Source organism: Meriones unguiculatus, chromosome 6 (assembly GCF_030254825.1).
Source record: "Meriones unguiculatus strain TT.TT164.6M chromosome 6, Bangor_MerUng_6.1, whole genome shotgun sequence".
NCBI classification, from domain to species: domain Eukaryota; kingdom Metazoa; phylum Chordata; class Mammalia; order Rodentia; family Muridae; genus Meriones; species Meriones unguiculatus.
The window spans coordinates 40,380,820-40,397,221 of NC_083354.1; the positions used below are offsets into that span (position 1 = coordinate 40,380,820).

At 46.2% G+C, this 16,402-nt stretch overlaps 1 protein-coding gene across 2 annotated transcripts in view; it reads left to right on the forward strand.

The window, feature by feature from the left end:
* The window catches only part of Stac (SH3 and cysteine rich domain), a 116,711-nt gene that overhangs the window by 46,304 nt on the left and 54,005 nt on the right, over window positions 1-16,402 (forward strand). The window contains exon 2 of one of the 2 annotated variants that reach the window (XM_021663669.2): window positions 6,038-6,317. The exons of the other annotated variant lie outside the window; for it this stretch is intronic. Coding sequence (XP_021519344.1) covers window positions 6,038-6,317 — 280 coding nt within the window. The remainder of the gene's footprint in view (window positions 1-6,037; window positions 6,318-16,402) is intronic. 2 annotated transcript variants of the gene reach the window in all.

Sequence of the window (16,402 nt, forward strand, 5' to 3'; positions counted from 1 at the left end):
TATCTGTAAAATATGTAGCGACCTATAACAGATGCTCTATGCCTCCCTAGCATCCTGTCCATCACTGTACACTGCTCCAGAGTGCACCAGCCTCTTGCATCTATAAGCTGTTCTTTCTCTCCCAGCTCTTGATGCCTCTGCCCTCTCCTTCCTGGCTTCTTTCATATTCTGAATAATCAAAAGGTCCATATCTTGGTCTAGAGGAGGTCCAGCCAGCGGTATTCTTGCCAAGTGCCAGGACCCAGAAACCAAGTTAAAAGTAAATGCTGAGCATGGTAACAGGTGCCCACAATCCCAGCACTGTGGAGGAAAAAAGGGTGGATACTGTCTATACTGTCTAGCCATCTTAGACTACTTTCTGTCTCAAAAAAAATAATGAGGTAGAGGGCACCTGAAGAGCAACACATGGGGTGTTCTCTGGCCTTCATAATCACCTGCACACACGTGAACCACACACCCCCACACAGACATCACACACAGAAAGATCTTGATGCAAAAGCACCAGCCCTGTCTGATGCATCATCAGCTTGAAAATAACTACCATTTAAACAAAACTCTCCACAACACTGAGATGCTACAGTCCCTTCCAGATACTGTGTCTCTTTACTGACATGCTTCATGGCAAACTCAAAGAAACAGTCTTTGCCCATGGCCCACCACATCTACTGTCTCCCCCTCTGGCCATTCTTTCCTGAAACCTTGTCACCACCCACTCAGAACCTCACTGAATCTCCTGTGCTGCTAAGATCTCTCAAAGGCCTCCCTTTACAGAGCCTTAAACCTCATTGTTGTTGGGAATTCATTTAACTCCACTGGCTTCCCAGCCTTCTCTGGATTATTTCCTTCCCTTAAGCTTCCATAACAGCCCCTTCTCTAAGTTCTCTTCCTTGGCAGCTTCTTCTCAAACAGCATTGTCTGGCCTCACGAATCTTCTTGTCATCAAAATTTACACTATCTGGGTCCCTCTCCTCAGACAGTGTCTCTCTAGGATCTGCTTACAGCTTATGTACCAATTTCATCTGATTTCATGGCCCTGATCTCCACCCATATGCTCATGGCTTCCCACTCACTACCTAGCTTGGACCTTCCTCCTGAATGCCAAAATCATGTGTCTACTTACCAACACTTTGACTCCCCTTGAATTCTAAGTAAGCATCTCAGACCTCCTGTTCTCCATGGTAATTGTGACTTCTCTGATGTTTCCCTTCTAGTAAAAGGCCCTGCCTCCATTCATTCAGTTACACCAATCAGAAATGTTAGAGTTACCCATTCCTATCCAACCCCTCAAAAAACTGCTGGGTCCACCTTCAAAAAGTACCTGGAATCAAGTGTATCTTCCACACCTCTCAGAATCACCTATCAGCCAGATACTTAATACAGGCACTGCTCAGCAGGCCTTCTTGCTTCAGTCTTGCCTCCTAAACCATGTGTTTCCCAAACACTCCCTAGAGCAGCCCTTTAAATAAAAGTCTGCCCTTGTCACCTCCTGGCTCTGAACCATTCCACAGCCCTTGACATGATCAGCAAGAAAGCTCCAATATGAAGCTGATTTTTGGATCTGTGCCCTTGTTGCATCCTCATAAGTTGCTTCACAGATGTTGCTTTCTCACTGGAATCCTTGATGCTGGTAGTCACATTACCCATAATGCTCTCTTCTGCTGGTTGCCCAACTACCAGCAATATCTGCTAGTTTTTCTGCTATCCACAATGATCCCCTATAACATTACTCACATACTACTTTATTCACATTTCTTCTCAAATGTCACCTGTCAAATAACCCTTCCTGTGACCTTCTAAAGCCTGTGTCTCTTTTTATTTCCCTCTGTAACTTATGTAGTCACCCAAGTATGCTGTCATTTCTACATTTTTTCCCCTTCTACCTACCAGACTTTAAACCTTAAGGAGGTCGATTTTATTGTTTTTTAATGTTTTCCCTGTTTTATCACCAAAACCGAGTACTGTGCCTGGCTCTTAGTAGCATCCAAATGGATATTTGTTAGTGAATTATTTAATGAGTAAGGAAATGAATGATCTCTTACTTGCAGAGTTTTCTAATATGTGAGACTGAAATGTTAAGAACTGAGGTAGGAGCCATTTCCAGCACACAAGAAGGGGCTTAAGAATATGTTTAGAAAATGGGTGGTTCAGCAGTTAGGAGCATTTGTTGCTCTTCCAGAGGACCAGAGTTCACTTCTCAGCACTCATGTCAAGCCTCTCACAGTTCTCTGTGACTTCCTCAGGGGGTACTACATTCTCAGAAGATCCTTCTTCTTCAGCCTCTAGGGGGGCACCAGCAACCATGTGATATACACTCACACACACACACATGCACACACACACACAAACACACACACACACGCATGCACACATACACAATATTTTTAATTCCTTTATTTATAAATGAATATTATTTGAAATAGAATTTTACCTCAGTGGTTGTGCATGGGAGTTAATCACCTTGTGACCTATATGCCTATCAAATTCTACTTGTATTTCCTCATTTTGTATCTTTCTCTCTGGTTTCTGCTCCTTTAGGGATGTGTGCAGAAAGTGCTCATTTGAGCTTGCAACTAGGATCCTATTTAATTGGTGGGCATGCCTTTCAAGCAGTCCATTTCCGTAAGAAATGTCCCATGGGCTCCAACAAAATCTCTGGCCCTAGAAATAGGCAGACCTCCTTACCAGACACACTCTCCAGCCACACACATCAGGTCAAGGAGGAGAAGTGTTAAGGACTCCCTGCAATCAAATGTAAACTTCTGGAGATCACAGACCTGCTTCTAATTGAAAAACCTTTTGCACCCTCACTGACCAGGAGAACTTCTATGTTCCTGAGGCCTGGGGTAACTGCCTTCCACTCTTGTCCAACACCTGGAGACTCACTTGACCAGGAAAAGGAAAGAGCATGTCAGCAGAAGGCAGGTTTAACTTTGAACCTGGTCTTCATGAGCTGTTTGACCTATGCTGGTTATTTGACCTCCTCAGCCTTCATTTCTCCAAGGCTCCAGTAACACCTTCCTGGCCTATAATCCTGTGTTTCTTATACACTGTCCTGTAGGCAAAGCAGCCCTGCAACTCAACAGCCTCAACTACTGCCATCTTTTTGGTGATGAGTGTTTGGGGTTGACAGTCTGGATGGGACTTAGCTAGGAAGTTGTGGTTTCGGCTAGTTACCTTTTGTCTTGCAGGGAGTGGCGTGGCTCAAGTTTGTGAGCTCCCTGGGTGGAAGGAACCGTGTCTCTGGTAATTCCTCAGATTATCACAGAGTTGATCCAGAATGCATTTAGCAAGCTTCCAAAGGGACCACAGGGACCCTACTTTTAAAGGAGCTTAAAGCTCTTCCTTTTCATACTTTCGTATCCCACCTTCTTTCCTCTCATCTGTTCTCTTCATTTGTCAACAGTCTTGCTTCTATTCTCAATCCATCCATACATACATGATTTTATACATCTGTGTAAAAATCTAAGAACCCCAAATGAGAGAAAGCATGTTATTTCTCTTTCTGAGACTGGGTTAGTGTCTTTAATATGATTAGCTCCGGTTACATCATTTTCCTGCAAACATTACTTTCTTCTTCTTTATGACTAAAACGAGTCCCATTGTGTACATATACACACATTCTTTATCTGGTCCTCTGTTGCTGGACACCTAGGATAGATAAATGGATAAGTAACTTAGCTGTTGTAGATGTGCTCAACTGACAACACATACATTCATGAAATGCCTCGATATGACAGTACAATGTCCAATGAACACAGAGTTAATTTTTAAATATAATTACGTGTGTGTGTGCGTGCGTGTGTGTGTGTGTGTGTGTGTGTGTGTGTGTGTGTGCATCACAGTACATGTGTGGCAGTCACAGTACAACTTGTGGAAGTCAGTTCTCTTTCCATCATGTGGGTCCCAGGAATGGAATTCAGGTGTCTCCAGGCTTGATGACAAGTACCTTTATGTGTTAACCCTGCTCATCAGCCTGACATTAAAGTAAAATAAAATAATAAAACTTCAGGAGCCTGGGTGGCTCACATCTGAACCTTCAGTGGGAGGCCGAGGAAAGAGGATATCCTGAAAGCCCGAGGCCCGGCTGGGCTGTGTGGTAAATTCTAAGCCTGCCTAGGCCATGATGTGAGACCTTGTCTCATCGCAGTCCCGAGAACTGGCCAAATCCTTAAGTCAACAAGACCCAGAGTAGAAAATAGGCTCTTGTCAGCGATTAAGAGCAGTTGCTACAGTTCCAGAGGACCTGAGTTCAGTCCATTGCAAAATCACACTGCAAACTGCTAGGACTCTCCAGGAGTGAAGAAGAATGGTCTCCTTGTGCTGTCTGCCAGCTCTCCGACCACAGTGCCCTCCTAGTTCTCTGAGCCCAAGACAGAGGTGGGGAAGGAGATGGCAGGCCTGACATTGCCCCATCAGCCCTCTTACGTGTCCTCGGGGAGCCTGGCTCCACGGTGTGGGGAGACTCCAAGTCAGCCCAGGGCGCCTTCATGCATGGCCTCAGCTGCTGTACAGATGTCACTCCAGGCAAAGGAAGAATGGTCACAGGTGAATCCTTACCAAAGGAGACAACTAGAGGTGTACTGACCCCTGACAGCCGTATAGCTAGTGCCCTGTTCTTCGCCTCGTCTGTCTAGATGAAGGGAAGACAGCGTGTCAAAGGCTGATGATTAAATCTGTGAGATTCTTAGAGAGCCCTTGGTAGCTGGCAAGGACTGGCAAAGCCAATGGTGATGCAGACTATCACCAGGGCTGAGGCACAGGAGTCTGAGCAGCAAGGGCTCGACCCTTTGTTTAGTGCTAGAGACTGAGCCTGAGGTTTTTACCCATGCCATGCTGAGCTGCATACCCTCAGACTTGTTTTTCACTATTTAGTTTTTGAGACACAGAATTGCCAAAGCTGAATAGAACTCACTCTGCAGAACAAGCAGGCCTTGTGATCCCCCCTGGAGTCAGGGGTCTAGGCACTACCATACTGAGCCAGAGAAAGGGAAGTTTTCAAAGGGTTTTAAGCACAAGGCTCACACTCCCTCTGTGCTTCCAGAAGCTTCCCGCATCAGCGTGAAGATCGGATTAGCAATGCAGACTGGACTCAAGTCCAGCACTCTTCCAAATCCATTTGGTGTCTCTCTATAAACCTCAAAGGCAAAATGGAAATGGTCTGGTTTACTGAGCTGAAAACCAGGGCAAGGGCACATGAAGGGCCAGGAAAGCGAAACAGACTGTTGAAATACTGAGTCTTACACACACACCGCATACACAAGCACATATCACACAGGCACCTCACACTCTCTGACACCACATATACACAGGCACATGCATATACACACATAATACCCACACACATGCACACATACATACATTCCATACATATCATATGCATGTACATACACGCAATGGCACATACACATATACACATGCACATGTACCATAGACATACATAAGCACATACCACACACATGCGTGAGTGTACACACCCCACGTGAGCATATAGGCGTGCCTTACACACAGCTTTCTTTCCACATGCTTCAGATACATACAGGTTAGAGAGCTTCTGCTTTGTGTCCTGGAGACCAGTTGGCCACATTTATGTCAAGTCAGAGGGAGACATCACTTGTATACTGTGCTATCCATAGAGACAAACAGCTGCTGACTGGTTATAAAAGAGAGGGCGCAGCCCTACACACATGCAGCAATGGCGGGGGGGGGGGGTCATACCTAATTTCCCACTATGCAAATTAAAAGACAAAAGGTCAAAATCCCAGTATTTTGGAGTTTCAGACAGCACGTTGGTGGGGGCCTAAGCAAGGGCGGGAAGAAGGCAGAATGAGGCGCTGGAGCCTCTTTCTGCTCACTGGCTTACAGGCCACAGGTGGACCACTGTGTCCCATGTCAGCTAGCCACTGACCTTGGGCTACCCACGCTGGGGCCTGGCAGAATCTCCCAGGCCAAGGTATCCGTGGGGCACAGGGCAGAGCTGCACCCCCACAGGAGTCACAGGACCGATCATAAGAGAGGTTGTCCTGTCATTGCATTGCAGCTCCAGAAACTAAAACGGTCACTTTCTTTCAAGACCAAGAGCTTGCGGAGCAAAAGTGCTGACAACTTCTTCCCAAGAACCAACAGTGACGCGAAACCACAAGCAGACCTGCTGGCCAAGGCCAGCCCGGGGCCCAGCCCCAAACCCATGCCGGGAAGCCCGGCATCCATGCCCGCCAGGGCTGGCCTGCGCCCCGGCAGCAACAGCAAGGTCCACGCCTTTCAGGAGCATGTCTTTAAGAAGCCCACCTTCTGTGATGTCTGCAACCACATGATCGTGGGTAAGACGCCCCCACCCCTCCAGGTGCAATGCCCTAGGGAGATAAATGAGAGCTGGATGCCCAGGTTCAGCGACTCCAAGCTTCGGAGAGTTAGATGCAACAGGGTGCAGGTGGGGAGCGGCTTTGAGGGAGAGGACTTTCCAAAGGCAAAGGGAAGCAGGACCAGGTGTGGAGGGAGAAGTTGTTTGGGATGCAGTTGCAACCAAGACGTCAGCTGGCACCCTCCACCAGTTGCCTGGTGCCCTTTACACCTGTTCTGTATGCGGCCCACATATGCCTGCCTGAGCCTGATAGTCCAGGTAGGCTCAGCAGACCTGAGATGTTTGTGTCCGTCATCACTGAAACTGGACGCATTAGTGATGGCCACTGAGGCCAGGAAGGTATAATGTTTTATGATTCCCTCACCCTTGTCAAGGTCCTTGTTAATGGCTGTGCCAATGTAAAAGAATAAAAGAGATTTTATTCTAGGGATAAATTTTAGTGGCCATGGTCCTGAGAACACAGATTTAGGTTACCCTAAATACCATGCTTCAATGGTTCATGAAGTTTTTCTAGTAACAAAATAATGAAAATTAATGAGAAAGGATTTTTTCCAAATGTATGGGTGAAATTAGCAGGTAGCCATGTTATGGAAAAGCGGCAGGGTGGGGGTGGTCCTCGGGACTCAACCTCAGATGTGATCTGTGACATGTGCAGCCTTTGGGTTGGTGGAAGTTTAAGGTCATCGTATTTTCTAAAAACTATTTACCTCCAAGTCTTACAAGGCTGATAGTTCAAACACAGGTGAGCAATCAATGACTAGAAAACTAAAGATAGCCCCAAACCGTTCGTCTCTGGACCTGCAATACTCTAGCTCTCTGAAATGACAGACGTTTCAAACAATCATCCTCATGGACTGTTGTGAGACAGAGCTGTACATCTGGTACCGCTCTTGTTCTGGGACCTTCCATTCCCAGGTGGGATCATCTAAGTGAGAAGCCACGTCAGTTCCAGAGCTGCCATAGCCGTGAGACCTGTCCACATTTTCAGATAAGGCTTGCTGCCTCGCTACTCTCAACTATGTCTGTTCTTCCTCCAAACAAGCCACAATGGAAAAGGAGGTTTGTATTAGTCAGAGGTTTCCATCAGAACACCACCTAATGTCTACCATAAAGTCCCCATGCCAAAACAAGCCATCTTTCAACTCTCATTTGAGTGTATTCAGATCAGGCAGAGCCCAACTGACTGGGACACTACTCAGCAGTTCCATCTTTTCTTGTCCTTGTCCCTCACTCTTTCCTCAAACCAGAGGGCCCCTCGTCTTTTCCCTGGCAGGGACAAGAGGCAGAGGAGTTCTTGAGCTGGAGGTGGCCCCAGGTGACTTCTGTTGGATTCCTTTGGTTGGGTAAATTGAATGAGAAATCCCACATTTGGGAGGGTAGAGACATATCGTTTAGTATCTCCAGCTACCTGAAAAGGGGGAATGGAGGAAGAGATGGAGAACAGGGTCAGCAACCTGATCTGGTGCTTAGGTCGTCTGTGGATTTTTCAGCCTCTTTGCCTGGTAGATGCAGCTCCTTCTCGGAGCTCCCACCCACTCCAGCTCCATTTGAGTGTAGCACTGTCTGCCAGCGTGGGAGACCAAGGGGTTCCCATCATGTCCCCTGCTCAGAGAACTTGGGCAGCCTGCCTCCTGCTTGGTTTTCTTGAATGCCTCCTTTCTGAGTCCCATGCGTCACCTTCAGTTGCCACCAGGCCTTCTCAGAATAGCGCTATTCATAACCCCGAAAGAGGTGGGGATGCGTGTCTATTTTAGATCTCATTGTGATGCGTGTGAAGAGACGAGGAGCATGTGTTCTTGGGAATGAGTAATGGAAATGTGCTCACCTCTGAGGAATGTCACAGCCATTACCCTACCAGGCTTCCCAGGACACCGCAAGTGCAGGAGCTTCGTGAGACTCGCTGCTAAAGAAGGCCTCACTGTGCTTTTATCTGAATTAAATTTATGTTATAGCTGTCTTTTAAAAAAAAAAAATTCATGCTGGAGGAAGGAAGGAGTAAGTGCAGATGGGTGCGTCATGCTCACAGAGGCCACGGCTGGAATTACATGTGGCTGTAAGCCTGCTGGTGTAAGAGGTCCTGGCAATGAAACTTAGGAGAAGCAAGGGCTTTTAACTGCTGAATCACCTCTCCAGCCCCACGTAGCTGCCATCTATCTATCTATCTGTCTGTCTGTCTATCTATCTATCTATCTATCTATCTATCTATCTATCTATTTTTTTTTCTTTTGGTAGACAGGGTCTAATGTATCCCAGGCTGGCCTAATTATCTCTAATTAGGATAATCTTGAACTCCTAATCATTCTACCTACCCTCCACCAGAGAACTGGGATCACATTTGTGTGCCACCTCACCTGGTTTTTTATAAGGCAGTGGGATCAAACCCTGATCTTCATGGATGCTGAGGAAGCATCCTATCAACAAAGTTCATCCTCTAGGTGCTTTTTTCATTGAAATCCTTTCTGAGGGAGGGTGGCATAGGAAGACACCTGTGCACGTGGAGGCTAAAGGATGAATGTCAGGCACTCTCCTTATTTTTCCGAGGCAGGGTCTCTCATTAAACCTGGAGCTCACCTTTTCTGCTAGGTGGGCCGGCCAGAGGGCTCCAGGAATCTTCCTACCTTATCCTAATCCTCCTCCAGCACTGGGGTTATGAATATGTTCAACGCTGTTCCTGGCTTTTATATGGGTTTTGGGGATCCAAACTCAGGCCATCTTGCTTGCTTTACCCCCTTAACCAGGTGTTCTCAACCTGTGGGTAGCACCCCCTTCGGGGGAGTTGAACAACCCTCTCACAGAGGTCACATAAGGCCATTGTAAAATACAGAAACTTATATTACAATCCATAATGGTAGCAAAATTACAGTTATGTAGTAGCGACAAAAAAAAAATAATTTTATGGTTGGGAGTCACCACAACATGAGGAATTGTATTAAAGGGTCGTAGCATTGACAGCCATTGCCCTAAGCCATCACCCCAGCCCCACTGCTTTGTTATCTTTGAAAACATAAAGGGGGAAAGAAACGCAGTTCATAAGCCCATCTTTGAAGGAAAGAAGAGAATGCTACTCCCCCTCCCCCAGGTACACTCACAGTACACTCACAGCTAGTTTTGTGGGACACCTCCTCTGAGGCTTATTGACACTTGTCCTTGAAGTCATAAAGGTCACATGTCCACCATGAAGACACTGACCAATAGAGACAGGCTCAGAGCTGACCATCTGTTTCAAGTACCTCAGACTTGATGCCCAGCGTCTCCCTGCTGAGTCAGCTCCCAAACCCTGTGGGTTAAGCAGCTCAAGGCCCTAATCATCACTTGCATATGGAGGTGGGGGGAGTGCTGTGGATGAGTTTTTTTCCTTTTAATTTTTAATTTTTATTTTTTATATTAATTATAGTTTATTCACTTTGTATCCCAGCTATAGCTTCCTCCCTCATTCCCTCCTAATCCCACCCTCCCTTCCTCATCTCCTCCCATGCCTCTCCCCTAGTCCACTGATAGGGGAGGTCCTCCTCCCCTTCCATCTGACCATAGCCTATCAGGTCTTGTCAGGATTGGTTTCAGTGTCTTCCTCTGTGGCCTGGTAAGGCTGCTCCCCACTCAAGAGGAGGTGATCAAAGAGCCAGCCACTGAGTTCATGTCAGAGACAGTTCCTGTTCCCCTTACTAGGGAGCCCACTTGGAGGTTACATGTGTGCAGGGATTCTAGGTTATCTCCATGCATGGTCCTTGGTTTGGAGTGTTTTAAGCAGTTTAAGATAATATTTTAATCTATTCTTTGAAAATTTAAACGTGGATACAATATTATTTCAATCATAGACATCCCCTCACCCACCTCTAACTCCTTCCAGATCTCCAACATCCCCCTCCCAACTTAATGTTTTTGTTTTTAAAAGACCGTGCTGTGTGCACCACCCCTAACCATGCATCTTCTGTAGGTCTTGTGAAGGAGACCAAAGCACCTGTTAGTGAGCCCAACACTCCTTTGGTGTCCAGAAGACACCTTTTCTCCCCAGCCCACCCCAAACTCTGCCCCTTAACAATCTCTCTACATTCTCATTTTCAATGTTCCCTAAGACTTCTGGGTAGGGAGTGTGATATATTCGCAGCTCTTTAAGTTAGCCCCTCCTACAAAAAAAAAAATAGTCACCTATTCAAGCCAAAATAGACAACCCAGGCTTTCTTAGAAATGTGAGCAAAGGTGTTGGGGATTTAGCTCAGTAGTAGAGCTCTTGCCTAGCAAACACAAGGCCCTGGGTTCGGTCCTCAGCTCTGGGGGAAAAAAAAAGTAACTAGAAATGTGAGCAAAGCAAGGAGTCATGTGAGCTCCAAAGATGAACGGCCCTGCCTCTGGGACAACAGGAGTCAAGATTAAGTCTTAGGTGGAGAGAATTCTGAACCAACTGAGGTCCTTGGTCAGAACAATTGTGTCTCTCCAAGCAGATCCTCTCCTGAAATCACCAAGGTTTTACAAGGAGAGCAAGGGTCAGGGGACCATCTTCCTGCATTTCGCATAAGTAGATTCTACTTGAATTGAGTATGGACAGTGAGTCACTCAAGGGAACATTGAACCCATGTGACAATATGCAATAAGTCAATGTGGGCTTTTATGTGGTATGTGCACACACATGAGTGCAAGCTTATGTGTGTCTGTACCTGGTCACATGTGTGTATGTGTGCATGTGGAGACTGAGGACAATGTAGGACATCTTTACTCTCCATCTTATTTTTCGAGATAGACTCTAGCATTAAACATGGAATGTAACAATTGGGGTAGACCAGCTAGCCGGCATGCTCATGGGGTCCTCCTGTCTCTTTCTCCCTAGTGCTGAGATTATACCACCACAGACAGCTTTTTCACGGATGTGAAACACGTATTCTTAATATGCCTAACTCCTTCCGTGGGTCTACTCCACCAATTAAGGAGATTTTTTTCCCTACAAGTCCCAAGTTTCCTGTTTATTGAGACACCATGTTTCTAAGGCTATTTTAAAATAATTTTAGTGTCTTTAACTATAGTCTGCTTAGAAGATACATTAATGGACTCAGATTTTATGAAGAGATTGTTAGAAACATTGTTGAATTTCCTTGCATAAAATTTAAAATCTTTTTGAAAGAACCAATTGCTTTCATAACAGCCCAAGTTTTCCACAAAGAAAAATGATAATAAGTGTTGTCTTAAGTAGGGATTACTATGAAGGTACGTAGTTGTAAGGAGTGCCCTTGGGAGGAGGACCAAAGAAACATCAAAAACAAGCAAAGGCTTTAAGTGGGATTATGGTCTGTCTCATCCAGAGTCTATGTCAGACAGAACTAACTAGAGAGTTCCACTAGAGATAGGAGACTTCCCTTGTACTTGTCATATCACCCATTTGGTCACTGGCCATGGCTGCTCTTGGAAGAAGGAGGAATGTAGCATCCAGAAAAAAAAAATCCTATTTGGTTAAAACTAATTATCTTGCAGAAAAAGTGAAAATGGGGGACACACATTAGCAGTAAATAATCACTGCACCATCGTGATAAATGAGTTCTAAGCCTCCAACAGAATCTACCATGCCCATCAGCATCCTTTGCTGGGACTCAGTGCTGTGGGATGCTGGTGCTGTATGGCAGCATCTTTTGCTGAGAGTGCATTTAAGATGCAGGAGACCCTAGTGTTGATGCCCCATTATCATTGTAATGAATCGTTTGAATTGAGGAAACACCATCACCATCCATCCAAGCTACACCTTCCTCCTGTGCTCTTGTCTGACCATCATTTCAACTGTTTCCTGGCCTATTCTGAACACATCCCACTGTTCTACTATTAGCCAGATCTTCAAAAGAAAGGACACAGATATGAACAAACACAATACATAAATTTTCAAAAGAAAAAGCAGTGCATATGAACTCAATAAATTGTTTCTTGGGTAAGAATGGCCAAATGGAGATTGAAGAAATGTCTAAAATCAAATATCAAGCCTGTGTGTTCTCAGAGCTCGCAGAACCTCACGGGCACTGTGGTCATCTAAGTGAAAAATCCTTCAGGACTGTACAACATGCACACAAGAAAATACGAACATCTCCAGAGCTCTCCTACACTTAGATCAAACAGAAGCTTCCTTCAACACTAGTATGTTACCTGAATGCCATCCCTTTGAGAGGGTAAAACCCATAGCCCACTGGCAAAATGAGAACCTGGGAAAGAGGAGGTAAGGATGGTGATGACTGGTGCCCACTTTTTCCTGTCCTGTCTCAGACAAGCTGTTCTCCATAGAAAGTTCTGGATACTGTTTCCTCAGCTCATTTTCAGCATTCCAGCATTTGACATCTGCAATATCCTTCCTTCCTTCCTTCTCTGGCCCTCCATCTAGCTAATCCTAAATCTACTGAGACCTAATTGGAATGAGTCTGACAGTTCTGCGGCAAACACTTGTTATCTCTAAAATGTCAAGTGATTTCTCACAGCCTAGACTGTGCTAAGTTCCTTGAAGACATGATCAGCTGTGACAACATGCAGTACCCAGTTCTGTCTGTCCTATCCAATGGGATTATCCATCTCTGGTAGCCACTGCATAATGCTTCACTATCATCCCAAGACAGAAGGCAAAGCAATGCTCTGTCCTTCAGAGGCAGATTTCCTCCCATCCCCTTCCCACTTAGTTCCCTCTAAGAGAATCCTGTTGCTGCTGAGCAAAGACTCATAGGTGAAATAATTAGGGCTGGAGAGCGAGTTCAGCCATTTAGTGCTTCCCTTGCAAGCATGAGGGCCTGAGTTCAGTCCCCAGGACTCATGTACGAAGGCCAGATGTGGTCTCCATGGTGGAGAGGTGGAGACAGGAGGAGCCTTGGGGCTTATTGGTCAGACAGACCAGACTGCTTGGGCAAGGTCCAGACCAGTGAGAGAGTATGACTCAGAAACACAAGAGTAATGGTACCTAAAAAACTAAACCCAAGGCTGACCTCTGGCCTCCACACGCATACACAGTAGGGGCCGGGGTGAATGGAGGGGCGGGGATGCTATGACAATCACAGAAAGGAGATGGCAACTGTCACTAAGGACCCTTCCCTCTGACACTCCTGCTTCCCTGATGCTTCTTGGTCACTAGTGAATCCGGTTTAGCATGTCTCTCTGTCTAGCAAACAGGATTTGCAGGACCTTTCCATTCCCGCACAGATAAATGCACTGAAAAGTTATTAAGACTTAAATCTCAGTCCCAGTGCTCTTTCTGTCGTTCTTAAACAGAAGTATGTGTGGCTGGTACTTAGCACCTTTCAGCTAAAAGAAAAAAAAAACATAAAATGCTTTGAAACTGCATCTCCTATTAGTTTTCTGGTATTTTGTCTGCTGCCAGCAAGTATGGATTTAAAATACTTCTCTGAAACTAACTTAAATAAAAGAGATTAAATCAGAGGGTAGGGAAATGATGGCTTGGTTGATAAAGTGCATGCCATGCAAGCATGAGGACCTGTGTCCCAGTTCCCAGCACTTATGTAAAAGAGCTTGACCCAGCTCCATGCCTGTAACCCCATCTCTGGGGAGGCACAGACAGGATGCTCCTCAGGGCTTGCTTGGCCAGCTGGCCTTCCAGAATTGATGAGCTGCAGTTCAACAAGAGACCTTGCCTCAAAACGTCAAGTCCAGAGAGCTAGAAGATGACACTGAAATCAACTTGTCACACACACACACACACACACACACACACAGATAACAAAGGATGGATAAAGAAACTGTGGTACATTTACACAATGAAATACTACTCAGCGATTAAAAGCAAGGAAATCATGAAAGTTGCAGGCAAAGATCATCCTGAGTGAGGTAACACGGACCCAGAAAAAGACACACATGGTATATACTCACTTATAAGCAGATTTTAGTCATATAGTACAGAATAGAGATACTACAATGCACAGACCCCAAGAAGATAAGTCCGATGGGCATCTTGGACTTTATATAGGCCCACTAGTTAGGGGAGGGGGGGATATCTCTGGCATGGACTATGTTGCCTGCTTTCTGGTCACTTCCCCCTGATGGGACTGCCCTCCAAGGTCACAGGGGAGGAAGACGAACTCAGTCCTCATGTGAAGATGAGCTGGGGTGTCTGAGGAATAGGGCAGAGAGAATTCGGGAGGGAGGATGGAACTGGGGAGGAAAGGATGAAGGAGCCTATGACAGAGATGTAAATTGGATTAATTTTTTTTTTAAAAAAAAGACAAGCTTTGGTTAACTATGTGTAGTAGTTTACCACCTGGAGGCAACATGCTCAAATCACAGCATGTGTACCCTGAGCACATCCTGTTTTCTACAGTGCTTCTTTTTATTTAATCCAGCATGTCCAGAGCAGAAAGAAAGGAGGGCCACTCGAAATGGAGCTGGGGAAGAAGGGACGAGGAAAGAAGGTAGACACAGCCATAACCGCTCTGGAAGGGTTTGCCAACTCCCTGTGTGGCAGAGCCTTTGCACCTGGTCTCGGCTTCTGGAACGCCAGAGGCTCAGGTGCAGCCATGATGAGTGTCCAGAGGCTGCTTGCTTCTGACTTAAGAACCATTCCAGATCTGAGGGTGATGGGGTTCGGGAATAGGACATCACCTCCATTTTCCCACATTTGGTGGGGAACTCTGGTGATGAGTGAACGTGCCCTGTGCAGCCATTTAGCAGCCAGAGCAGGCACTGTCCCACTGACCTACTTTAGGATGGTCCCTACGGTTATGCAGCAACAAAAGAGGTGACATCATAAGTGACAGAATTGGGTCAGTAGTGTAAAACAGAGCAGGCAATTCTGCGTAACTGGGGTTCAAAGCCTCCGTCAGGGGTGGGGAGAAGAGAAGTCCATGACTAATCCTAGTGAAGTATTTTCTCTATTAAGCACCTCCCAGCCTCCCTGTCCCGGAAACAGAGCACAGATCATGGCTGGCAAGAAGATGCGGCAGCCTATGGCTCACTGGCAGTCTCTGTGTCAGTGCACAAGGGCAGAATGGCACACAGAGTTGTGTGTGTATGTGCATGTACAGCACATGGATACACACACATGCACTCTTCCACCTCCAGGCAGGGAAATGCATTGTGTTTGTGTGTGCATGGGGGCGGGAGGGGAGGCATGTGCGTGTGTGTGCGTGCGTGCTGTCCAGGCATCTGTGTGGAGGTCAGAAGACACTTGAAGGAGTCAGCTCTCCTTCTTACCATGTGGATCTGGGTATAGAACTCAAGACAGAGCTAGCTCATCAGGAGCCTTTATCTGCTAAGCCACCTCTCTGGCCCTGACACATTATGTTTAGAAAACAGACCTCTCTCTGGGATCTGGAGCTCACTAATTGGCCTAGGTCAGCTGGTCAGTGCTGGTATTGCAAGAGGCAGCCACCCTGCCTGGCTTTTGCATATGGGTGCTGGGTGTTGAGCTCAGCTCCTCTTGCTTGCACTTTATGGGCTGAGTTGATTTCCAGCCCCATGGAACTGTTCCATCAGCTTCCGACAGTGCACAGCTTCTCTCCGTCTGTGTTGTGTCTCCTGGTCCACTCTGTGTGCTGTTGACTGGACTCTCAGAACCAAGCTCACATCCCATTGCTGCTCGTCTCACCGGCGCTTGCCTTACCTTGTTAATCTAAAGAAATGTCCACCTGAGTTTGACTTGCTTGTTCTAAAACCCCCAGTAACTAGCAAAGGTGAAGGAAGGGTTCTGCCCCATCATGAATGCTGGTAAGTGCAGAAAAGGGAGTGCAAAGTGTAGGGGAGCCCAGGATAGATGGGACAAGCCATTCCCTGACCCTCAGCCCTCGTGTCTTTAAAATGAGATTGGGACTTTAAAATGACAGCACATCATAACAGAAAATGATAGCCAAGACAGTGGCTTGAGGTTTATAAAACCGAAAACTCTATCCATGATTAAATCTCTGTGCCCAGCATGGTGGCACACATCTTTCCTCCCAGCTACATAGGAGAGCTGAGGTAGGAAGAGCTCAAATTCAAAGTGAGCCTGGACAACTTAGTAATTCATTGTCCCATAACAAAATTTTTTAAAGGGGGCTGAGATGGAGCTTAATGGCAGAACATTTGCCTGGCTTGTGTGAGGAT